Genomic DNA, 25,335 nt, shown 5'->3' with positions numbered 1-25,335 from the left:
ACTACAACACTTCAGAGGGAGCTGTTTCTTACAATGTTTTATACTAACATATCCCCATTACTCGTTATTAAGTGAGGTTTTATGCTGATAATTATTTTGAGTAATTACCAAGAGTGGATACCTTCAGTTCCAGGGATTTACGCCCAGCGATTTATATAATTCGATTTGTTTCAACATCATGTTCCAATTATTTTATTGTTTAAAGTTTACATTTAATTTGATCTATGTAATAGTAATACAAAGTTAATAATATTTCCAGGATCTCCGGCACATTTCTGCTCCTCTTACTGATGGGTAGGTGCAATTGGTTATTCACTGATTTCCTACCTCTTGGCTAATGGGAATCTCCAATGTGTTGCTTCCTGCAAATATAAGGGTGTATAACAATATAATAATAAATATCAGCGTATGATACAATAAAATAACATTAAATTCAAAGTTTGACTGAACATATTATTATTTTATGATTCTTTTTTAGCTGATTCTCGTAAGTCTGTCATTTTGTATACACTCTTATACCTTTGAATGGTATCTTGAAACATCCCAAGTCCACCTTTGCAACAGTCTTACTTAACACCTTGCCCTCTAGGCGGACACAGGCTTGCATGTCCGCCAACGACACGGCAATGTTGTACAGTTCAACACACAACTTGGCACCGAAATTGCTTTCGCCCAGATTAACGCAGACTGGACCCGGATTTTTGACTGGAGTGAGAAAAACATTACATAGTCAAATTAGTTATAGGCGATTTCTAGTTGGTATAATTATAGTTGGTCTCCACAGAAAAGGAAAATTAACTTTTTGTCGAAGTTCTCCGATCCGAGGTGGCTTATTCGAGGCTCCATAGAAGACCAATCATTTCCCACAGTTGGCTAAAGTCACTATGTGTTTGTCAAAGGAACATGTTGGGATAATATAACTTACTAAAGGAATTTTGTGCACTCCTCATTATTCTAATCGAATAATAATTGGTCAACAAGAATGGAAACTCATCATCGCATTAAGAACCAAGTTGGATTTTTATTGATGACTCGCTCGTGATTTTCCTGACGTCTGGTGTTAACTTTTTCACGAAACTGTAATCTATGGGCAGTGGGTAAATAGTTACACATTCTAACCGGGCACCTATACAACAACAGAAAACAATAGAGTCCACGGTTCGGGAAAGGGCCACCGTTATATGAAAACGTTTACAAGACAATGGGAGCTGTTTGCAAAAAAAGTTGGTGCGTACAATAGGGGGACAATAGGGGGTGCACGGTTGCAGGCGTTCACGAAGACAACTTTTTTTAGTAATTGTGACTAAAAACGACTTATTGTTCTGAATCTCGACAGGACTGAAGTAATTTATCTAATTAAAGGTATAGTACAGTGCAACAAACTCTAATTTGGCAAAATATGATTTATAATTTTCGTTGGTCATAATAAATACTCACTTGACACCGTTTTTTTGAAGAGGACTTTTCCACCCACAGAGAGACTCAACTTTACACCAAGCTGCGTGGAGAGGAATGTTACGTTCACACAAGCTGTATAGAAACGGGACAAATAAGACAAATCTAATTACAATAAACTTTCGCATACTTTATTGTTGTTTGTGGACGGCTAGGAAACTTGTCTAATATCAACACACTTTTGCCTACTCAATCAACGTTTAAATGACTTAATTAAACACTTTCGATACCCAAATCAATTTTTCGTAAAACTATTGCCCTACCTTTGGAATGAATGTGCAATTCCTTGATCTTAATTTGCTGACAACATCCACATGTCTTGTCTGAACATGCACAAGACGAGGCGTCATTCAACTGCATGCTGTTCATCAAGTGTGTCCAGTCCAGTGCATGGCCTGCCCCCAGCAACTCTGATGCTGCATGAAAAAGACAAAAAGGGGTCTCATTTCTTCGACTCCGAAAAACAACAAACATTGGGACAGCAATGTTTTAGAAAAGTCGTAATATAAAAGTCATCCAATCGACACAATAGCATTGGTCTGGGTTGCGTCTTGGGATCGTAATCAATTTACTGTTTCGATTGAGTTGCACAGTCCAATGTCCAAACAGAATATTGGTTACGACCGCCAAAATGCACCAAAATTAGCGGCATTAACTTTTTTCGAAACAGAACTTCTGCCGGGTCGGAGTTGACGCGGATCTGGGTCCCGGTTTTTGTTTATATAGTGTTTGTTAAAGTTGCACCCGATAGTATAGTTTAACTGATGTAAAACTATCTTATTGCATATACATAACTTGCAAAACAATAATGCCTATGAAAATAGGCCCCAAGCTAACATGCATACGTTGGGCCAATTCAACAGTAAATTCAAAGTTTGACTGAACATATTATTATTTTATGATTCTTTTTTAGCTGATTCTCGTAAGTCTGTCATTTTGTATACACTCTTATACCTTTGAATGGTATCTTGAAACATCCCAAGTCCACCTTTGCAACAGTCTTACTTAACACCTTGCCCTCTAGGCGGACACAGGCTTGCATGTCCGCCAACGACACGGCAATGTTGTACAGTTCAACACACAACTTGGCACCGAAATTGCTTTCGCCCAGATTAACGCAGACTGGACCCGGATTTTTGACTGGAGTGAGAAAAACATTACATAGTCAAATTAGTTATAGGCGATTTCTAGTTGGTATAATTATAGTTGGTCTCCACAGAAAAGGAAAATTAACTTTTTGTCGAAGTTCTCCGATCCGAGGTGGCTTATTCGAGGCTCCATAGAAGACTAATCATTTCCCACAGTTGGCTAAAGTCACTATGTGTTTGTCAAAGGAACATGTTGGGATAATATAACTTACTAAGGGAATTTTGTGCACTCCTCATTATTCTAATCGAATAATAATTGGTCAACAAGAATGGAAACTCATCATCGCATTAAGAACCAAGTTGGATTTTTATTGATGACTCGCTCGTGATTTTCCTGACGTCTGGTGTTAACTTTTTCACGAAACTGTAATCTATGGGCAGTGGGTAAATAGTTACACATTCTAACCGGGGACCTATACAACAACAGAAAACAATAGAGTCCACGGTTCGGGAAAGGGCCACCGTTATATGAAAACGTTTACAAGACAATGGGAGCTGTTTGCAAAAAAAGTTGGTGCGTACAATAGGGGGACAATAGGGGGTCCACGGTTGCAGGCGTTCACGAAGACAACTTTTCTTAGTAATTGTGACTAAAAACGACTTATTGTTCTAAATCTCGACATGACTGAAGTAATTTATCTAATTAAAGGTATAGTACAGTGCAACAAACTCTAATTTGGCAAAATATGATTTATAATTTTCGTTGGTCATAATAAATACTCACTTGACACCGTTTTTTTGAAGAGGACTTTTCCACCCACAGAGAGACTCAACTTTACACCAAGCTGCGTGGAGAGGAATGTTACGTTCACACAAGCTGTATAGAAACGGGACAAATAAGACAAATCTAATTACAATAAACTTTCGCATACTTTATTGTTGTTTGTGGACGGCTAGGAAACTTGTCTAATATCAACACACTTTTGCCTACTCAATCAACGTTTAAATGACTTAATTAAACACTTTCGATACCCAAATCAACTTTTCGTAAAACTATTGCCCTACCTTTGGAATGAATGTGCAATTCCTTGATCTTAATTTGCTGACAACATCCACATGTCTTGTCTGAACATGCACAAGACGAGGCGTCATTCAACTGCATGCTGTTCATCAAGTGTGTCCAGTCCAGTGCATGGCCTGCCCCCAGCAACTCTGATGCTGCATGAAAAAGACAAAAAGGGGTCTCATTTCTTCGACTCCGAGAAACAACAAACATTGGGACAGCAATGTTTTAGAAAAGTCGTAATATAAAAGTCATCCAATCGACACAATAGCATTGGTCTGGGTTGCGTCTTGGGATCGTAATCAATTTACTGTTTCGATTGAGTTGCACAGTCCAATGACCAAACAGAATATTGGTTACGACCGCCAAAATGCACCAAAATTAGCGGCATTAACTTTTTTCGAAACAGAACTTCTGCCGGGTCGGAGTTGACGCGAATCTGGGTCCCGGTTTTTGTTTATATAGTGTTTGTTAAAGTTGCACCCGATAGTATAGTTTAACTGATGTAGAACTATCTTATTGCATATACATAACTTGCAAAACAATAATGCCTATGAAAATAGGCCCCAAGCTAACATGCATACGTTGGGCCAATTCTGATTCATTACAGCAGGGTGAATATTTATGTATCGGCCTCTGCGATGACGAAACACCTGAAGCTTACTCGCGCTATTCAAAGGCGAATGAATAGACTGTGTGCTCGTGACATACCAAGTAACACAAACAGTGCTGTTAACTCGGTATGTCACGAGCACACAGTCTATTAATTCGCCTTTGAGTAGCGAGATGAGCTTACCGAGGGTTTCGTCATCGAAGAGGCCGATACATGAATATTCACCCTGCTGTAATGAATCAGAATAAAGGAAGCCTGTGCAACGTTCGTCGTGTGTTTAAATTGTGGCTGTTCATTGGCTCTGACGTGGTCGACCGGCCGACGTACCTCCAAAACCTATGAACACTAGTCAGTTTGTAAACGTTGTACGAACGTTTGTTAACAGTATGAAATACAACGGTTAGAATTACAACGTTTTCACAACTTAGTTATGATAGGGGCAACTTAACGTCGGCTAATATATGTTGTGCCAACGTCGGGAAATGTTGTGCAGTGAAACATGTCGTTTTTAAACGTTGGCTCAACGTAGTTATAATGCGGGCAACCTAACGTCTGCATCCTTAGGTTGTGCCAACGTCGGGAAATATTGTGCAGTTATAACCGGTCGATTTCCAACGTTGGCTTAACGTAGTTAAAACACGGGCAATCTAACGTCTGTATCCTTAGGTTGTGCCAACGTCTGGAATTGTGCCGTATCCAACGTTGGCACAACGTAGTTATAATGAGGGCAACCTAACATCGGCGTCCAACAGTTGTGCCAACGTCGGGAAATGTTGTACAGTCTAAAGGGCCACTTTCCCACCAAGATAATATTCATGCGTTGGGCCAACGTGAGCCCAACGTTGAAATAAATGCAAATTTGTGGGCGTGATTTAGAAGTGTGTATTAACAATACTAAACACAAATTTATTGAGTTTAAGCATTTCCAGTGCAAGTTTGTGTACTTTTGTGGATAATTTGTCTGTTAGAAAATATGTACACTAAAAATACTTACAAAAAAACAATTGAATTTAGAAGTAAACAATTTTAATTAATAAAGGTGTAAAACAATGACTTGAAAGTATGTGGACTCTTGACTGAATAAATACAAGACGTGCCGTGCACAAGGGTGTATGGGCTAGTATAAGTTGTACTTAGAATGTATGTAGTTATTAGTATCATCAATTACTTGTAAATAACATAACTGATAAGTTTTAATTAACATACACTAATACTTGAATTAGTTACAAAGGGCGTTAACTGCATTCAAAGAGAATTAATCTCTAAATTGATGTTTTAGATTATTCGTAACGTTGGCCCAACGCTGTAGATAAATGTTGTCCCAACGTTTAACTAAAACGTCTAACGAACGTTGGACGTGCAGAGGTCGGCAAAAACGTTGCCGACATCGGAACGGGGTTGGGCTTACGTTGGCCCAACGTTAACGTTGGCCCAACGTCCTCGATGTTGGCCCGATGGAAAAAACAACGTCACCGCAACGTCACTTGCCAACGGTTGCCCTGCCAACAAATTGTACGTTTGCCAACGTTGGGCCGACGTATACATGTTAGCTGGGCCACTTGTTATACGTTACTTTTAAACGAGACCATGATTGTTTGTTTTACTTTACACCATTTTATTTGTTTTTTAAGTGTGGTGCCACTTTACTTTTAAATGGTATCCTGAAACATGCCAAGTTCACCGTTACGATAGTAACACCAGCCACGTTGACCTCTAAGGGGATACATAGCTCCACGTCCTTCGATGACAAGGTAACGTCTAATCCAATACACAACCCAGCACTCAAGGCATTAACGCCCAGATCCACGCATCCCGAAACATGAAATCGTGTGTCGGTAACCTGGTGAAATTGAACACACAATTTGTCACCATATTCGTTCTCGCCCAGTTTCATGCAGACCGGATCTGGGTTAACTGTAGTAAAAAACACAATGTAGTATAAGTTGTAGGCCATCTCTTTAGGTCGAGTTGGTCTCCAAAGAAAGGAAGAGGAACCTGTTCCTGTGAAGCTTTCTGACGTGGCTTCATCGATGGCTCAGAATACCCATCCACGAGCCAAATACTATACTTGGCAAAAGTCACAGCTGGTGTAGTCAAATGAAATATTGGGGTATAAGGGAATTTCGAAACCCCTCATCTTTCCAATCCAGAGGCCGCTTAAAACAAATAGAAGCTCACCTCACCAAGAACACAACGTTTTGCGAGTGTTTATTCTTGATCGTTGTACCGATGAGAGTAACGTTTATTTGGTGTTCAAGAGACCAGTACCATCAAACCAGTGTGTCACTTTGAGTAAAAAAATACCTAACATTTTACGTTAACGCATTGTTGATCTAAATCTTGGCAGGACTCTAAATTTGCACTTTTATTTGTGTCGTGAAAAGGTCAACATAACTCCAGTTTAGCAATTCGATTTGTTTTATTTTTGATGATTTTAATTCACTTTAATCAATTTTGCCGAGGATGACTTTTCCAACTTTTCACAACCATGCAATGATTGAATGGCTTTAAAGGCAGTGGACACTATTGGTAATTACTCAAACTAATTATTAGCATAAAACCTTACTTGGTGACGAGTAATGGGGAGAGGTTGGTGGTACAAAACATTGTGAGAAACAGCTCCCTCTGGAGTAGTTTTCGAGAAAGAAGTAATTTTCCACGAACTTGATTTCGAGACCTCAGATTTAGAATTTGAGGTCTCGAAATCAAGCATCTGAAAGCAACTTCGTGCGACAAGGGTGATTTTTTCTTTCATAGTTATCTCGCAACTCCGACGACCAATCGAGCTCAAATTTTCACAGGTTTGTCATTTTATGCATATGTTGAGATACAGCAAGTCTTTGACAATTACCAATAGTGTCCACTGGCTTTAATGGGCCCAACACCGTGGGTTTTTGTGCATTTCTTTGCATTGTATAAGATGATACGTTTGGGCCTTATAAGTAAAGTACTCTTGAGAGCATGATCTTTTCAATGGTACAAACGTTTAGTAATTATTTTGTTGAGTGTGGTATCCACTATTATACCTTTAAATGGTATCTTGAAACATCCCAAGTCCACCGTTGCAACAGTCTTACTGAACACCTTGCCCTCTAGGCGGGCACAGGCTTGCATGTCCGCCAACGACACGGCAATGTTGTACAGCTCAACACACAACTCGGCACCGAATTTGTTTTCGCCCAATTTCACGCAGACTGGACCTGGATTTTTGACTGTAGAGAAAAAAAACCATCATGAATTGCATTCTTAGTTGTATGCGATCTCTTTGGGTCGAAATGGTCTATACAGAATTAAGGAAAAACAACTTGTTGTCAAAGTTGATGAGGTTGCTTCATCGATGGCTCAAAAGACCCAACCTTGAGCATCAGACTCCTGGTAAAAGTCATACAGTGGTAGTCAAAGGAACGTTTGGGGATCCAGGGAAATCTTCTGTTCAATCTAACTACCAAGAATGGGAACTCATCCCACCAAAAAGAATCAATCACAATGCTCCTGATTTTTAATTTGATTGATTGTTTTACTTTCATTATATAACTACTCACTTGACACCGTTTTGTCGAAGAGGACTTTTCCACCCACAGAGAGACTCAACTTAACACCAAGCTGCGTGGAGAGGAATGTTACGTTCACACAAGCTGTACAAATGGGGAATAATCAAAATTGTATTTTTAAAAACTTTCGCATACTTTTTTTATTTTACTTTTATTTTATTGGCAGGCACTTTGCCGTTATCATTCACTTTTGCATATTATACTCAATCAACGTTTCAATGACTGAATTGTTCACTCTCGATATCAAAATCAAATTTCTATATAATCCTACCTTGGGAGTTAATGTCCAATTCCTTGATCTTAATTTGCTGACAACATCCACATGTCTTGTCTGAACATGCACAAGACGAAGCGTCATTCAACTGCATGCTGTTCAGCAAGTTGGTCAAGTCCAGTGCATGGCCTGCCCCCAGCAACTCTGATGCTGCATTAATCAAAGTAAAGGAAGATTGGGTCTCGATTGTGGTGACTTAAAACCAAACAGTGTGGCAAAGAACTATCATACACGCACCAAACAAAGGAATAAGGAGAAACGAAGAAGAAAACAAGTCTGGCTGGTCACAGCATGGAGGAAGAAATATGTCACAGTAAGTTTGCTTCAACGTTTGTAAACGTTACATCTGACGAAATGGTTTAGACCTAACACCATAGTTTGTGTCTTTTTTCATATTATATCCCCAACTTGTAAAAAGAACTACCACGTGGTTAGGCTCTTAGTTTTCAGATCCTGGTCTTTTGAATATTATAACCATTCAGTAATTTTTTGAGTGTGGTTAGTCACTCTAATACCTTTGAATGGTATCTTGAAACATCCCAAGTCCACCGTTGCAACAGTCTTACTGAACACCTTGCCCTCTAGGCGGGCACAGGCTTGCATGTCCGCCAACGACACGGCAATGTTGTACAGCTCAACACACAACTCGGCACCGAATTTGTTTTCGCCCAATTTCACGCAGACTGGACCTGGATTTTTGACTGTAGAGAAAAAAAACATCATAAATTGCAGCTTAGTTGTATGCGATCTCTTTGGGTCGAAATGGTCTATACAGAATTAAGGAAAAACAACTTGTTGTCAAAGTTGATGAGGTTGCTTCATCGATGGCTCAAAAGACCCAACCTTGAGCATCAGACTCCTGGTAAAAGTCATACAGTGGTAGTCAAAGGAACGTTTGGGGATCCAGGGAAATCTTCTGTTCAATCTAACTACCAAGAATGGGAACTCATCCCACCAAAAAGAATCAATCACAATGCTCCTGATTTTTAATTTGATTGATTGTTTTACTTTCATTATATAACTACTCACTTGACACCGTTTTGTCGAAGAGGACTTTTCCACCCACAGAGAGACTCAACTTAACACCAAGCTGCGTGGAGAGGAATGTTACGTTCACACAAGCTGTACAAATGGGGAATAATCAAAATTGTATTTTTAAAAACTTTCGCATACTTTTTTTATTTTACTTTTATTTTATTGGCAGGCACTTTGCCGTTATCATTCACTTTTGCATATTATACTCAATCAACGTTTCAATGACTGAATTGTTCACTCTCGATATCAAAATCAAATTTCTATATAATCCTACCTTGGGAGTTAATGTCCAATTCCTTGATCTTAATTTGCTGACAACATCCACATGTCTTGTCTGAACATGCACAAGACGAAGCGTCATTCAACTGCATGCTGTTCAGCAAGTTGGTCAAGTCCAGTGCATGGCCTGCCCCCAGCAACTCTGATGCTGCATTAATCAAAGTAAAGGAAGATTGGGTCTCGATTGTGGTGACTTAAAACCAAACAGTGTGGCAAAGAACTATCATACACGCACCAAACAAAGGAATAAGGAGAAACGAAGAAGAAAACAAGTCTGGCTGGTCACAGCATGGAGGAAGAAATATGTCACAGTAAGTTTGCATCAACGTTTGTAAACGTTACATCTGACGAAATGGTTTAGACCTAACACCATAGTTTGTGTCTTTTTTCATATTATATCCCCAACTTGTAAAAAGAACTACCACGTGGTTAGGCTCTTAGTTTTCAGATCCTGGTCTTTTGAATATTATAACCATTCAGTAATTTTTTGAGTGTGGTTAGTCACTCTAATACCTTTGAATGGTATCTTGAAACATCCCAAGTCCACCGTTGCAACAGTCTTACTGAACACCTTGCCCTCTAGGCGGGCACAGGCTTGCATGTCCGCCAACGACACGGCAATGTTGTACAGCTCAACACACAACTCGGCACCGAATTTGTTTTCGCCCAATTTCACGCAGACTGGACCTGGATTTTTGACTGTAGAGAAAAAAAAACATCATAAATTGCAGCTTAGTTGTATGCGATCTCTTTGGGTCGAAATGGTCTATACAGAATTAAGGAAAAACAACTTGTTGTCAAAGTTGATGAGGTTGCTTCATCGATGGCTCAAAAGACCCAACCTTGAGCATCAGACTCCTGGTAAAAGTCATACAGTGGTAGTCAAAGGAACGTTTGGGGATCCAGGGAAATCTTCTGTTCAATCTAACTACCAAGAATGGGAACTCATCCCACCAAAAAGAATCAATCACAATGCTCCTGATTTTTAATTTGATTGATTGTTTTACTTTCATTATATAACTACTCACTTGACACCGTTTTGTCGAAGAGGACTTTTCCACCCACAGAGAGACTCAACTTAACACCAAGCTGCGTGGAGAGGAATGTTACGTTCACACAAGCTGTACAAATGGGGAATAATCAAAATTGTATTTTTAAAAACTTTCGCATACTTTTTTTATTTTACTTTTATTTTATTGGCAGGCACTTTGCCGTTATCATTCACTTTTGCATATTATACTCAATCAACGTTTCAATGACTGAATTGTTCACTCTCGATATCAAAATCAAATTTCTATATAATCCTACCTTGGGAGTTAATGTCCAATTCCTTGATCTTAATTTGCTGACAACATCCACATGTCTTGTCTGAACATGCACAAGACGAAGCGTCATTCAACTGCATGCTGTTCAGCAAGTTGGTCAAGTCCAGTGCATGGCCTGCCCCCAGCAACTCTGATGCTGCATTAATCAAAGTAAAGGAAGATTGGGTCTCGATTGTGGTGACTTAAAACCAAACAGTGTGGCAAAGAACTATCATACACGCACCAAACAAAGGAATAAGGAGAAACGAAGAAGAAAACAAGTCTGGCTGGTCACAGCATGGAGGAAGAAATATGTCACAGTAAGTTTGCATCAACGTTTGTAAACGTTACATCTGACGAAATGGTTTAGACCTAACACCATAGTTTGTGTCTTTTTTCATATTATATCCCCAACTTGTAAAAAGAACTACCACGTGGTTAGGCTCTTAGTTTTCAGATCCTGGTCTTTTGAATATTATAACCATTCAGTAATTTTTTGAGTGTGGTTAGTCACTCTAATACCTTTGAATGGTATCTTGAAACATCCCAAGTCCACCGTTGCAACAGTCTTACTGAACACCTTGCCCTCTAGGCGGGCACAGGCTTGCATGTCCGCCAACGACACGGCAATGTTGTACAGCTCAACACACAACTCGGCACCGAATTTGTTTTCGCCCAATTTCACGCAGACTGGACCTGGATTTTTGACTGTAGAGAAAAAAAAACATCATAAATTGCAGCTTAGTTGTATGCGATCTCTTTGGGTCGAAATGGTCTATACAGAATTAAGGAAAAACAACTTGTTGTCAAAGTTGATGAGGTTGCTTCATCGATGGCTCAAAAGACCCAACCTTGAGCATCAGACTCCTGGTAAAAGTCATACAGTGGTAGTCAAAGGAACGTTTGGGGATCCAGGGAAATCTTCTGTTCAATCTAACTACCAAGAATGGGAACTCATCCCACCAAAAAGAATCAATCACAATGCTCCTGATTTTTAATTTGATTGATTGTTTTACTTTCATTATATAACTACTCACTTGACACCGTTTTGTCGAAGAGGACTTTTCCACCCACAGAGAGACTCAACTTAACACCAAGCTGCGTGGAGAGGAATGTTACGTTCACACAAGCTGTACAAATGGGGAATAATCAAAATTGGAATTTAAAAACTTTCGCATACTTTTTTTATTTTATTTTTTATTTTATTGGCAGGCACTTTGCCGTTATCATTCACTTTTGCATATTATACTCAATCAACGTTTCAATGACTGAATTGTTCACTCTCGATATCAAAATCAAATTTCTATATAATCCTACCTTGGGAGTTAATGTCCAATTCCTTGATCTTAATTTGCTGACAACATCCACATGTCTTGTCTGAACATGCACAAGACGAAGCGTCATTCAACTGCATGCTGTTCATCAAATTCACCAAGTCCACGATCCTATTTGCACCGCTGTGGGCGTTGAGGGCGACTGACTCCTTGTCAGTCGCGATTCTGGTGTCCACCGGATGGACGTTTTGGGCGGCTGGTCCCAAAGTTTTAAAAAGATATGTTCCTCGTGACCGAATTACCATCGGGAAATCGGGAGTGGACGGCAATGGTGAAACCACTGGCGTCGATGGCCTAAGACCAAGGTAGTATCTTTGCCTTCGGGGGAAAATTAAGTTTTCTTATTTTCGACCGTTTAGACCCATGTGTGGGAAAATGTGTTTCACTTGCCGGGCACAATGGCGGCCGGTCTTTGCGCTTGGGCGCATTTGTATAAGGGACATAAATGGTGCCTTTGTTAATCGTTTAGTGGTTAACAATGGCACGTTCCTTGATGGTATCAGGGGTCCATGGTGGTCAGTGGATTGCATGAGTGGGTACATGGGTGTCGCATGAGTGGGTACATGAGTTAAAGTGCAGGTGCCAGCGGGCACGCAGGCATAATATAAGAGTGTTTCATTATATGCATGTACGTTGCAACCTACCCTGTGTTTCTACCTCCATGCTTTACCGGTACAATTCTTAAAGATGGACGAGTACACTGCTGTTGAGGAGAAAGCGGACGCCTACGGCGACGTGGCGGCCGACAAAGCCGCCCCCCTTTTCCGAGGTCTATGCTCTACCTTTCGGGTTTCAGTGGAATGCTTTAACTCCCTTCTTGATGATGGCTGGGACGATCCGGATCAACTAATGAACTTGTCGGCTGACTGGCGCAGCCAGGTTTTGGCATTGGCACCAAATGGGGGTCAGAAGCGGAACTTGGAGCTTCTGCTCGACCGTGTGGATGCAGGGCCTCTCGACGGGCCAGCACCAAAGAGGCGACGTGTTCTGCAGCTGGCGGCCAAAGAGTTCGACGTTCCAGCCGGCCGGAAGGACGCAGCGGTCGTCGTCCCTTTTGAGGAACGTCCCGGCAGTTCCACCGGTGCGCATGCACCAGAGGCAGCGGTTGCAAAGGAGTCCGCTTCCCCACAGGTATTTCCTTAATTTGTGTAGCCCCATATGTCATGCAATATTAATAGGCTCCTTGACTATTTTGCATTCTATCTGTTGCTCATTGTTTGCTGCTCTCAGAAGCTTTGTTCACAATATATAGAAGTGGGGTATGAATCTATTTAAATTTGGATTTGGTCACTGTTTGGTTGCAGTCGGTCGCAAGGGGTGTATCGCTGTAGGCAGAGGGGGGCTGCGGTACTTCATTAGTATTGCGTTAAGATTGCTTTGCAGCAGTTGACTAAACCTATTTTATCATGGTAGAGAGGACCATCGAGGTATGGTGGTGTGTTGAGCTGACCTGATGCACCATTGGGGGTCGTACTAGTTAGTTAATATATTCGGTGCTTCTGTACCCTAGATAATGGTTCGGGAGTTCAGTGTCCAAATGGGGAAGATTCCCTTTTAATTTGAAGCTTTGCATCCATGTATTAGATAAACCCGTAAAAGAGTTGGTGTTTTAAATGGGAGTGCCTATTTTTTGTGAGCCTTGCATAAGGGTAGTGCCCTAGTAATGAACATGGAAAGTGGGGGTTTTAAATTGGTAGCGCCCCCTTTTGTTTAGCTTTACATCGGGCAGTGCCCCAAGTATAATTAACCCGGAAAAATCGGGTGTAAATGGGGAGTGCCCATCCTTGGTTAGGTTTGTACTCGGAATACCCCAAGTATTGAGCCCGGAAAATCGGGTGTTTTAAATGAGGAGTGCCCATCTCTGGTTAGCCTTAGTTTCCTTCGGGGAGTGCCCCAAGTATGTTCCCGGAAAATCGGGTGTTTTAAATGGGGAGCGCCCATCTTTGGTAAGTGTTAATTCGGGGAGTGCCCTAAGTAATGAACCCGGTAAAAAAAAAAAAAAAAAAAAAAAAAAAAAAAAAAAAAAAAAAAAAAAAAAAAAAAAAATCGGGTGTCTTAAATGGGGAGTGCCCATTTTTTTTTGGGTTTTCCTTAGGGGAAGTGCCCCAGTTAATGCCCCCCCCCCCCCCCAAAAAAAAAAAAAAAAAAAAAAAAAAAAAAAAAAAAAAAAAAAAAAGGGAGTGCCCATCTTTCTTTAGTTTTCCTTCAGGGAGTGCCCCAAGTTATGAACCGGAACAAATCGTGTGTTTTAAACGGGGAGTGGCCATTTTTGGTTAGTTTTCCTTCGAAGAGTGCCCCAATTAAGGAACCCGTAAAATCGGGTGTTTTAAACGGGGAGTGCCCATCGTTGTTTAGTTTTCCTTCGTGGAGTGACCCAAGTACGGAACCCGGAAAAATCCGGTGTTTTAAATGGGGAGTGCCCATCTTTGTTTAGTTTTCCTTCGGGGAGTGCCCCAAGTATGGAACCCGGAAAATCGTGTGTTTTAAATGGGAAGTGCCCATCGTTGTTTAGTTTTCCTTCGGGGAGTGACCCAAGTACGGAACCCGGAAAAATCCGGTGTTTTAAATGGGGAGTGCCCATCTTTGTTTAGTTTTCCTTCGGGGAGTGCCCCAAGTATGGAACCCGGAAAATCGTGTGTTTTAAATGGGGAGTGCCCATCTTTGGTTAGTTTTCCTTCGGGGGGGGGGGGTGTCCCAATTAATAAACCCGAAAATTTGTGTTTTAAATGGGGAGTTCCCATCTTTGGTTAGCTTCCCTTTGGGGAGTGCCCCGAGTATTGAACCCGGAAAATCGGGTGTTTTCAATGGGGAGTGCCTATTTCTAGCTAGCTTACCTTAGGGGAGGGCCCCAGGGAATGAGCCCAGAAAAATGGGTGTTTTAATCGGCGGTTAGTAAGGTTTAGCTTTTCATCGGGGAGAGTCCCAAGAATTGAGCCGGGAAAAAATGGGGAGTGCCCATCTTTGGTTTTACATAGGGGAGTGACCCCATAAATAAAAGGGGAGTGCCCTGAGAAATGAACCCAGAAAATGGGTGTTTCTAGAAGGGGAGTGCCCCTCTCTTGTGGTCTTGGTCGGCACTGGGGCGTCCCCCGTTTTGCTTGGGCCTTGGAAGTTAAGGAAATGTGGGGAGTGCATCCCCTACGTATAGACGTATTTTGCCCGTTACAAGGGGTTGCTATATAAGACTAGAGCTCAATAAAATTAGCTCCTTAAAGAAGGGTTAGCAGTTTGTTTGCACTCGTATCACGTTATATTTGTTCACCGCAGGCAAAATCGGCTCTGGAAGTCCATAAACCTGGCAGGCTTCAGTTACTCAAGGCTTGCACCGAGACCGGTTACGATCGTAACGTAGCCTATGTCATGGCTCTCCTTCGTAAGTACGTCTCCGAGTTCGTTCCTCTATCACCCGAGGACATCAAAGAGAAACAGTTGTATGTCAACCTTCTGTCTGATTGCAACAAGCACGTTGAGGCCAAGACGCCTGGCATAGCAATGTACATCTATAAGTCAATTACTGGGGAAGATTCGGACAAGCGTCTGCGCTTTGCAAGAAAGCATCTTGGTCACATCGTCCCTCCTGGTGATGTCAAACCTCGCTCAGCGGCCCAGAGTGGCACAGCCTTCAGAGCCGGGCAGCCTCAGCGACAGGGTTTCAGACAATTCCGTCAGCCGGGTGTGCCGAGAGACAGGGATGTCTGTTTCCGATGCCGTAAAAGGGGTCATTTTTCTCGAGACTGCAAGGAAATACTTTAAGTTCTCCCGAATCGGTTTGCCATGGTGGACTTTTAGTCAACGTACGGCGGGGGAAAGGGGCCTCGGGGTGATATCTCGGGTTTATATGTGCATGCTCTAGGGGGGGATCATAAGATATTCAGGTTTGTTCGAGGAATGCCTCGCCCTACTTCCAAAAAAAAAAAAAAAAAAAAAAAAAAAAAAAAAAAAAAAAAAAAAATAAAAAAATAAAAAATATCACGTAGAGTACTGTATCGTTTATGGTGTTGTGGTTTAGTGGCTCAAATAAAACGATATGAGCGGTTGGCAGTTTGACGCTAAGAAATTACATTTGTGAGTGAGTTGTATTCATGACTTATTGTCCGAGTTTTCTTTTCCCTTTTATATATTTTATAGACCGTTCATTGGCCGTTGGAAATGTTTTACAAGCTGTGCTTTAAACGGTTTCTCTCTTGATTAAACCTAGGAGTATAGGCGGTACTTGAAGATATTGGGAACCCATGTGTGGGAGAGCTCATCTTGCTACCCCTTTGATCCTGGTGCAGCTCAGGCGGCCAGGCGGCGCCAAGGTTCGTGTATCTGGGTAGATATATCCGGAGCTGCTGCAGGGCCCCCCGATGGATCAGAGCCAACTCCGGCTGAAGTTCTTTCAGGTGTTTGCCGGCCTAATTTTCAAGCCCTGCGTTTTCGAGACCCAGATGTATTTGTAGCTGGAGGTCTCCACGATCATCCCCAGGCGTGGGATGACATATTGGCTGAGTGCCCTCACGCCGGTCAGCAGATAGGGCAATGGTTGCGTCAAGGCGTAGACTTGTTTGAGTTTTTCCAACACTTTAGAGGAGAATACCGGGGTAGAACCTTTGACTCGGCTATCCCGCCACCCATGTACTTTTCTAACGCCCCTATTTGCAAGGAATTCATCCCTTTCATTAATGAGACAATTTTGAAGCGCCTTGTAGAGGGGTCAGTGGAGCTTATTGGGGCGGTAAAAAGTACAAGACCGCCGAGGTGTGTCAATGCGCTCACCATCGAACCCAACAAACCCAGATTAGTTTTGTCGATGAAGGGGCCAAACCTCTGGTGTAAGGATACACCTTTCAAATTAGTTCCATTGGGGGAAATTGTGAAATCGATTGGTCGGGGTGGAAAGTTCTCGGGAACCGACGACGCTCAGGGATACAAACAAATCCTTCTAAATGAGAGGTCTAGGACCTTCTGTGGTTTTGAATGGGCGGGATTCTATTTTGTTGACACTACTCTCCCTTTCGGTTTCAAAAACAGTGCCTACATATATTCCTCACTTGGGTTTTGTCTCTCAACCTGGTTAAAAAACAGGGGCATTCACACAGAAGTTTGGATCGATGACCGTTTCATTGGAGAGTGTGGTGGAGAGGGGAAGTCTTGTTCCTAAAAGCAGAATGTTTGTTTTTGTTTGTTTGCAGGGCTCGATCAACGATTCGAGTCAAATGGCTTGTACAAGGGCTGCTAGAGCGTTGTATGTAGTCTGTTACATGCAGTCACGCCTTGGATACTTCATCAACCTGAGGAAGAGCCAATTGCAGCCGGTTTCACGGATGGTGCATTTGGGTCTAGGGGTTTGCTCAGACTCCCTATCTTTTTGGATACCGGATAAGAAGAAGTGCTCATTCGCCCGGGTTAGGGAGGACATGTTGAAAGCGGGCTCGGTGCTTCTGAAAGAGATGCAGCGCTTTGTAGGGAAATGCCAAAGCTTCATTTTAGTGTTCCCTGCGGCTTCCCTTTTTGTCCGGGAGTGTTGCTCCTTTATGGTCAAGTTGGATGAGGTCACACCTGTTGTTTTAACTCAACCGGTACGCGATGAAGTGCTCTTTTGGCGTTTTGTCGACTCATTTTCAGAGCCTATCCCATGGAGGAAAGAGCGGCACTTGACAGTAAGGTTGGCGTCGGATGCCTCTGGTCATAAATGGGGTGGGGTTTTGTCACTTCCCGGTCAAGACGCCATCACCTTCGGCGATTATTGGTCATCCAATGTGCAAGTTATAACAGACATCTGTTACAAAGAGGCCCTGGCTTTGTATTTTGTTTTGCTGTCAGTAATAGATACACTCTGGGACAGAAGAGTCGACGTGCAGGTGGATTCGCAAAGTCTCTTCCATGCGTGGTCAAAGTTGAGAGCAAGGTCCCGAGCTCTCGCAGAGGTATTAAAGATGATTTTTGCTCTCACCCTAGAAGCTAATTTCGACCTAAAGTTGGAGTGGGTCCCAAGTGGGGAGAACCAGGCAGATTTTCCGTCCAGGGAGCTTTCTAGAGCGGACGCTCGTCTTACAGCATCGATGTGGCATTTCCTGCAAAGGGAGCTGGGTGGAAGTTCGGGGTTTTCATGGGATCTCATGGCACTACCCTCCAACGTTCCGAAAGGCCGTGATGGAAAAACCTTAAAGTTCTTCTCAAGATTCCCAGTTCCAGGCTCGTCAGGGGTGAACGTGTTTGCACAGTCATGCCCTCGGGGTGAGAAGCTGTATGTTTTCCCTCCCTTTGTGCTAATTCCAGCTCTGATCAAGCTATTCATCGAATGGGGAAATGTGTCGGTGACAATAGTAGTGCCGAAGCACCACCATCCAAGGTCCTGGTGGCCACGGTTAGTGTCTTTTGCGACACGGTCTTTGCGCCTAGCGGAACTCGGTCAGACAGGCGTCCTGGAATTTCCGACGAGGCGAGGATATGGAAAAAGCTCAGAGGGCCTTCGATTCGAGCTTTGGGCATGCGAGTGTCGTTTTCCTGCAGATAGTCGGATTTCGAGGGAGGTTTGTTTGCCCGCTCAGCACCCAGTGCTTCTAGTATCTGATTCGATGTTCAAGGGTATGAGGGGTTTTGGTTGGCCAGCGTCGCTGGGCGTCAGGTTGAGCGTAAATGGCGGAGCAAGATTAGGAGCCTTGTGCAGCGTTTTGGCACAGTCCTGTCGAGCAGAGAAGCCGGAGGTGGCGGTTCTACACGGGGGTGTAAACGACATCAGCAAGGCTGGCGATGCAGGAGTAGAGGAGTTGCTGAGAGTTTTTGCCTCGGCGGGTAAACGTTTGCAAAACCAGTGTCAGGGGGTGAAGTTTGTATTTTCGGGGATCTGTCAGACCAAGAGCGGCGTGATGAACCGGTCGGTGGCGCTTGCTAACACAGCTTTGCGTGACATGTGCAAAGAGTTTGGCTGGTTTTTCCTCTCCAACGATTGTATAACTCAGTCAGACCTAGGAGATCAGGTTCATTTAACGGTTTGGGGGAGTATGAAATTACAGAGACGACTGCAAAGGCTACTCAGGTCAGTTTTGGTCTTGCGTACCGGAGTGCACGTGGACTTAGACATTTAGCTCAGGTTCCTTTTACCCTCAGCAAGTTTTGGTAACCTTATTGTTTTCTTTCCTTGTCTCTCAAGCTCGACCGGGTCAAGGCAAGGCTTAAAGAGTTGGACAATCGTTTTGACAAGTTGGCATACAATAAGCAGAAAAGCAGTTTGGTAAGCAGCTTGTCGACTTTCCTTCGGAGCAATCATAACTCAGGCTATTACACTGACGGCGGAGAGCTCGATTCAGCGACACCAGAGGATGTGGCTAAGTTTTTAGTGGATCGAGACTCCAAGGGGCGAACACAGGTTCATGTCTTGGGTTGCAAACATTTTGGGAAAAGTGGGCCTTTTGACTGTGGGTGTGAGCGACATCTTTCAGCCGGAACAGTCGATTCATACATTGGTCAGCTCAGGGCCTATTTCAACACATGTGGAAAGACACTCCCTTGGCGGCAGAACTCACAATGGGGTAACCCTTGTATTTCCTTCCGAGTGCAGAAATATTTAAAGGCAACGAGGCTTGAGCAAGCTGAAGCCCGGGTGACGCCCAGACAAGCAGTCCCCATTTTCTCGGACAAGATCAGGTGGCTCGCAAACGAAATCAGGAAGCGAATAACAAAGCTTCAGCAGACCGACCATGTGCACTTCGTGGGGCAGTTCATTTTGTACAGGGACTTGGCTTTCTTCTTGTGTCTATGGTGGGCAGGAGATAGGTCGGCAGACCTAGGGCGATCGAAGACCAGTGAAGTCACTATGATTGATGGCAGAGATCTTCTTCTCAACCACACTATTGGTAAAACTGTGCGGCAAGGTGGCTCGTCTCTCGTTGTAATCCCCAAATTAGATAGCAGTGAAATGGACCCGGCAGGGGCTTTGGAAGACATGGTCAGGTTCGCACGGGAAAACGGACACGATTTAGAAGATGGTTATCTCTTTCGTCCCTCTTCGCCGGATCACAGGTCGTTGATTAACAAGCCGTTCACAGGAAACGGCCCGACGAATCGCCTTAAACTATATTTCTCAGCTTCGTCAGATCCGGGTGACCGCGTCTTAAGACCCCACGGTGGAAGGGCGGGAGTAGCAGCCACTCTGCGGTTGCTGGGAGCCACGGACCAAGAAGTGATGGATCACTGCGGATGGGCGACACAGCGGACGTACAGACACTACACTCAGATGGAAAGAGTAACCAGGCGCCGCACCACGGTTCTTTTGATAAGGAAGGCCGTTGAGGATGAAGGAGAGGGGCGGCCATCTCCAGCAGACCAGGCTGGGGAGTTCTATCGTGCCCTAAACTCCGGCTTCAAGGCTGAGAAGGCCTTTAAATCTCCAGCAGGACAGGCAGCGACGGTGTGAGAGTTGGATGAGATATGGGTGGACAGTGGGGGACAGTGGCGTGCGGATCCTGGGTGCGGGTGAGGAACCTTTTCTACCCAGTCCTCAATCCATGTAGAGACCGGAGCCCGGGACGAACACAGCGGTGCAAATAATTTACTATTTGCACCGCTGTGGGCGTTGAGGGCGACTGACTCCTTGTCAGTCGCGATTCTGGCTGGGCTAAGGTGAGGGCGTCAATAGCGGTGGGACTGTCCGGCGGGGCCCCCCCCTCCCTTTTTGTATTTTGGGTTTTGGGGTTTTGGGAGTTCCTTTTTACCCCACCCACCCTACCCCTTTTCGCGCCCGGGTCTGGTTTCTACGTTTAGAACCTTTTCTACCCAGTCCTCAATCCATGTAGAGACCGGAGCCCGGGACGAACACAGCGGTGCAAATAATTTACTATTGGGCTCCACGGGCCCTTTGTTTGGGGAAATATAAATAACGAATATTCAATCAATACAAAGGGCCGAGGGGTTACGAGACTGACAAGACTTACTAAATATCCGACTAAAAATATTGTAGTCAAAACAACACTTATTAGTTACTTGAGACATGGTTATGACTAAGTTACATCAAAATCATGTCTGATCTGATCAATTATTGTTGTTTGACTAATATATTTTTACAGTATAGGTTTGTTCTACCCCCCCCCATGTTATAAATAAGGATGATGCGGACATGAGATAATTGTTTTGTTAATCTTACGTAAATGTTTGCAATTAAGGGTAAACATCGCATTATTTATGTGAATATTAATTATACGTAAAATATCTAGGAATATAAATAGGCACAAATCGTGAATATTCACGTTTATTAACGTGATTATTCACGAATTGGGACACAAAAGGTGAACAATTATGGGAATTTTTACGTAAATATTTGCTATTAGGGAATAAAGCGTGAATATTTACGTGACTATTAACACGAGAGAGCAGTGATCTTGCGAGAGCAGTACTGATCGAAGAAACCTGAATTATTACGACACTGCCTCAACTCGACTATCTCACCGCGGCAGACCATTACAGGCAGTGGAAACTATTTGCAATTACTCAAATTGATTATTAGCATAAAACTTTACTTGGTGACGAGTAATGGGAAGAGGTTGATGTTTTAAAACATTGTGAGAAACGGCTCCCTCTGAAGTGACACATAGTTTTCGTGAAAGAAGTAATTTTCCACGAATTTGATTTTGAGACCTCAGATTTAGAATTTCAGGTCTCGAAATCAAGCATCTGAAAGCACACAACCTCAATTCAGTTCAATTCAATTCAATTTTTTTTTTTTTTAACTCAATTGTTTTATTGTCACACATACATATACAGTGAAATTCACTTCGGTTTGCGAGTCTAAAAATATCGTGTGACAAGGGTGTTTTTCTTTCATTATTATCTTGCAACTTAATTCGATGACCGATAGACCTGAAATTTTCACAAGTTTGTTATTTTATGTATGTTGAGATACAGCATGTAAAGTGAGAAGACTGGTCTTTGACAATTACCAAGTGTCCTGTGTCTTTAAATTGGAACGTCAATATGCGAACAAATGTCACGACTTTTTCCTGTACGCTTTATTTGCGGTGAATGTTTTCTCCGAGGGGACTCATCCTGTGGACCATCGGAGGAAGTCGCATCCTGCACTGCACATGACATCTAATATCAAATAGTGCAGCTTGCCCATGAAATTCGCAGTGCTATTAATAAGCCTATTTTAATTTGGTGTGTCCCTTCTAGGTCCATGGTGCACATAATAAGTTATACCGTGCTGTTGATCAGAGACAGCAGTTAGATGTTATATAATATACTGATTTTTCCAAGGCATTTGATCGAGTCAACCATGATTTTCTTTTGTACAAACTGAATTGCTACACTATTCATCCAAATGTATTAATTTTGTTACAAAGTTATCTAACTGGCAGAAAACATAGAGTAGTTGTGGATGGTTTTTCTTCCGAATGGAAAACAGTGCCCTCTGGAATTCCACAGGGTTCAATTCTAGGACCTCTCTTATTTACATTATTTGTTAACGATCTTCCTAAATGTTTAATAATAAATTTTTACTTTATGCTGATGATCTAAAGGTTTTTCGTCAGATTGGTTGCACAGCCGATACTATTTCTTTGCAGGCTGACTTAGATAGAATTCTTGACTGGTCTAAAACATGGCGTCTATTTCTTAACGTTAACAAATGTAGCATTTTAACCCTGACTCTTAAGAAGAAGCCTGTCAAATTTGATTATACCTTAGGTGATAATATTCTTACTCGTGTTGATGTCCAAAAAGATCTTGGTATTTTTATTGACAGCAGGCTCACTTTCAACTCGCATGTTAATACTATTATCAAAAAAGCCAATCGCATGAGTGGTTTAGTATGGCGTAACTTTCGCTCCTTAAAGAATGAGCATGTTTTACGTACCTTGTTTTGTTCTCTCATCAGACCTAATCTTGAATTTTGTACCATTGTATTTAACTCTATTTCAGCCCATCAAGCACATAGACTAGAGGGAGTTCAGTTTCGTTTTCTCAAATTTATTCATAGGACACTAAATAATGGCACTGTTTATAACTTGGATTATCTTGACCTATGTAAAATGTACAGACTTCCACCCCTTAGACAGAGAAGAATATTGAATGACTGTCTATTTCTCTACAAATCTTTCCACAATCATTTTAGCAACACTGAGTTCAACCCCTTTGCCTTACATGTTCCTAACCGTAATACTAGACAGTCTATTAAACACATCTTATGTGCCAAGGAATCGGGTAGATGTGACAAAGCGTGGCTTTTTGTCAAGGATTTCCTCCACATATAATAGTATTCATGGTTCTTGTGATGTGTTCGGAGCCACTTCTCTTAATTCCTTTCGTGGTCAGGTTTTGAGTGCCATATCCTCTTCCAGTAACTAATGTATACATGTATTTACAGTGTTTGTTTTATTTTATTTGGTATTGTTTACATCGATTTTTTTCCCCCTTGTCTTTTTATCGTTTATTCTGTTTATAATTTATTTTAAATATATTTTCACAGTCGTTCATGGTGGTCTGTTTCTGTTCCCTATTTTATTTTACTTAATCTCCAATGTATGCTTTAATTTTCTTTCCTAAGATGATTCTATTTTAATTGTTAACTTTGTACATATCAGATTGTTTTTATATAGGCTATATGAATATTTCTAATTGTTTTTTTTTTGTATCCTTTCCTGTAATTGGCGGCTCGTCCGCTGTTGGTTTGGTCAATTTAATATATATAATATATATATATATATATTCCACTACTATACTTCGGACTTCGTTAAAGGCACTGGACACTATAGGTTTTCTCGGTCAATTTCGGCAAACGAGCAGCCAATTTAATCACCAAGCTATTCTATTTCGCGCGAAATCGAATGCTACTCAAAAGGGTAGTTCGATTTTGTTTTATGATTTGTCAAATGTAATGCTGCGTCATTCGATTTAACAAAATAATCATTCAATTTAACAATTCATCAAAGCAGCATTCAAATTCGCAGACGCTTCTTGATGCGTGTGTGTCACGAAAAAGAATGTCGATACGCTAAATTGAACAGAGTGTTAAAGGAATTTGACTCGACTCAAAACGAATTTGAATGGCCGAATTCTGAATTTGAAACGCAGTAACAACCGGAGAGCCGAAACAGCTTTAATTGGAACGCATGAAACTGAAACTGACTGCTCATTTACTGAATTTGACCGAGAAAACCTTTAGCGTATCGTCATTCTTTTTCCTGACACACGCGCCTCAAGAAGCGTCTGCAAATTTGATTGCTGCTTTGACGATTTCTTAAATTGAATGATATGACGCAACATTACATTCTGACTAATCATCGCGAAATAGAATAGCTTGGTGGTTAAATTGGCTGCTCATTTGCCGAAATTGACCAAGAAAACCTATATTTTGGTACTTACTTAAAATAACGGTAAGCATAAAAAAACTTACTTGGTAACAAGCAATGGAGAGCTGTTGATGTAGTATAAAACATTGTGAGAAACCGCTCCCTCTAAAGTAACGTAGTTTTTGAGAAAGAGGTAATTTCTCACTCGAATTTGTTTGACTAAACTATTTGAACTGAATTCGAGTCCTTAGTTGGGGTTTCGAAAATTCAAGTATCTGAAAGCACACAACTTGTGCGACAAGGGTGTTTTTTCTTCCAATATTATTCTCTCGCAACATCGATGACCAATATTGAGTTCAAATTTTCGCAGATTTGTGATTTTATGCATTATGTTGTGATACGCCAGTGAGTAAAGGTGTCGTGCCTGTCATATAGCCGTGTTAGAATCATCATATAATACGACCACTATTTCTTTCGAACGGAGACCATCGCACAGAGCCCATACAGGGACCGATACAGAAACAAAATAACAGGTAACAATTAAAAAGGACAGCTACCTCATCCTCCAATATTAGATCGTCCCATCGAACTATTAACCGAAAAATATTTCAAGGGAACGAAATTGGAACGGAGTAGGCCTACAGTATCTCTATTTCGAGTTTTAATTAATTGTTTACCTGGTTCAGTTTTTTTGTAAGTTTTTATTTTTTATTTTTTATTTAGCCTTTTAGATAGGGGCTCAAAACCTTCGTAAACACAAGGATGTCTGTTATTTAGAAAATTAAGAAACTTTACCATTTTGATACATCACCCGAACTGCCGACTCGTCTTTCGGAATCTGCAATAACGGCACTGCAGATACGTAAGTTACACACTGCACGCAAATCACAGCGGCCAATATTGTCATCATTGGTGCAAACGACATAATGATTGATTCACCAACACCTTGTTTCTTTAAGATTCAACTGCTTTCTGGTCACTCCGGTGAGAACGAAGACTTGTGAAAAGTCGTTAATATTTGTCGCTGTGAAATGAGATCGAAGGCAGCTGTGGAGCTGTATTTATACAACTTC

General features: G+C 42.0%; 1 protein-coding gene across 3 annotated transcripts; it reads right to left on the bottom strand.

Moving 5' to 3' along the window:
- Nucleotides 1–198: 198 nt before the first annotated feature.
- LOC117295440 lies at nt 199–25,335 on the bottom strand. 3 transcript variants are annotated; one of them, XM_033778097.1, is made up of 22 exons: nt 25,058–25,335; nt 20,819–20,833; nt 11,980–12,111; nt 11,700–11,792; nt 11,185–11,370; nt 10,667–10,819; nt 10,387–10,479; nt 9,872–10,057; nt 9,354–9,506; nt 9,074–9,166; nt 8,560–8,745; nt 8,042–8,194; nt 7,762–7,854; nt 7,246–7,431; nt 5,867–6,133; nt 3,609–3,761; nt 3,328–3,420; nt 2,410–2,595; nt 1,719–1,871; nt 1,438–1,530; nt 520–705; nt 199–362 (listed from the first exon to the last, which is right to left on the bottom strand). In XM_033778097.1, exons 1-22 carry the CDS (start codon nt 25,185–25,187, stop codon nt 313–315), a joined length of 3,033 nt encoding a protein of 1,010 aa, XP_033633988.1. In that variant the 5' UTR covers nt 25,188–25,335; the 3' UTR covers nt 199–312. The 3 variants fall into 3 exon arrangements, with proteins under 3 accessions (XP_033633988.1, XP_033633990.1, XP_033633991.1); XM_033778099.1 differs by lacking the exon at nt 5,867–6,133 and having other exon boundaries at nt 25,058–25,331; XM_033778100.1 differs by lacking the exons at nt 520–705; nt 1,438–1,530; nt 1,719–1,871 and having other exon boundaries at nt 25,058–25,334.

This window comes from Asterias rubens, chromosome 10 (assembly GCF_902459465.1).
Source record: "Asterias rubens chromosome 10, eAstRub1.3, whole genome shotgun sequence".
Classification (NCBI taxonomy): Eukaryota; Metazoa; Echinodermata; class Asteroidea; order Forcipulatida; family Asteriidae; genus Asterias; species Asterias rubens.
The sequence above is the reverse complement of the archived record's forward strand: the minus strand, read 5'-3'. Positions and strand labels throughout refer to the sequence as shown.

Excerpts from the sequence above, each read along its gene's own strand:
- LOC117295440 (XM_033778097.1), bottom strand. The coding sequence starts at position 25,187 with ATGTCGTTTGCACCAATGATGACAATATTGGCCGCTGTGATTTGCGTG. Across the intron at positions 6,134-7,245 it reads TTTCAAGATACCATTTAAAG|TTAACCCAGATCCGGTCTGC; the intron begins GTATAATAGTGG and ends TTTTTACTACAG. Across the intron at positions 3,421-3,608 it reads ATTGCACATTCATTCCAAAG|CTTGTGTGAACGTAACATTC; the intron begins GTAGGGCAATAG and ends GTTTCTATACAG.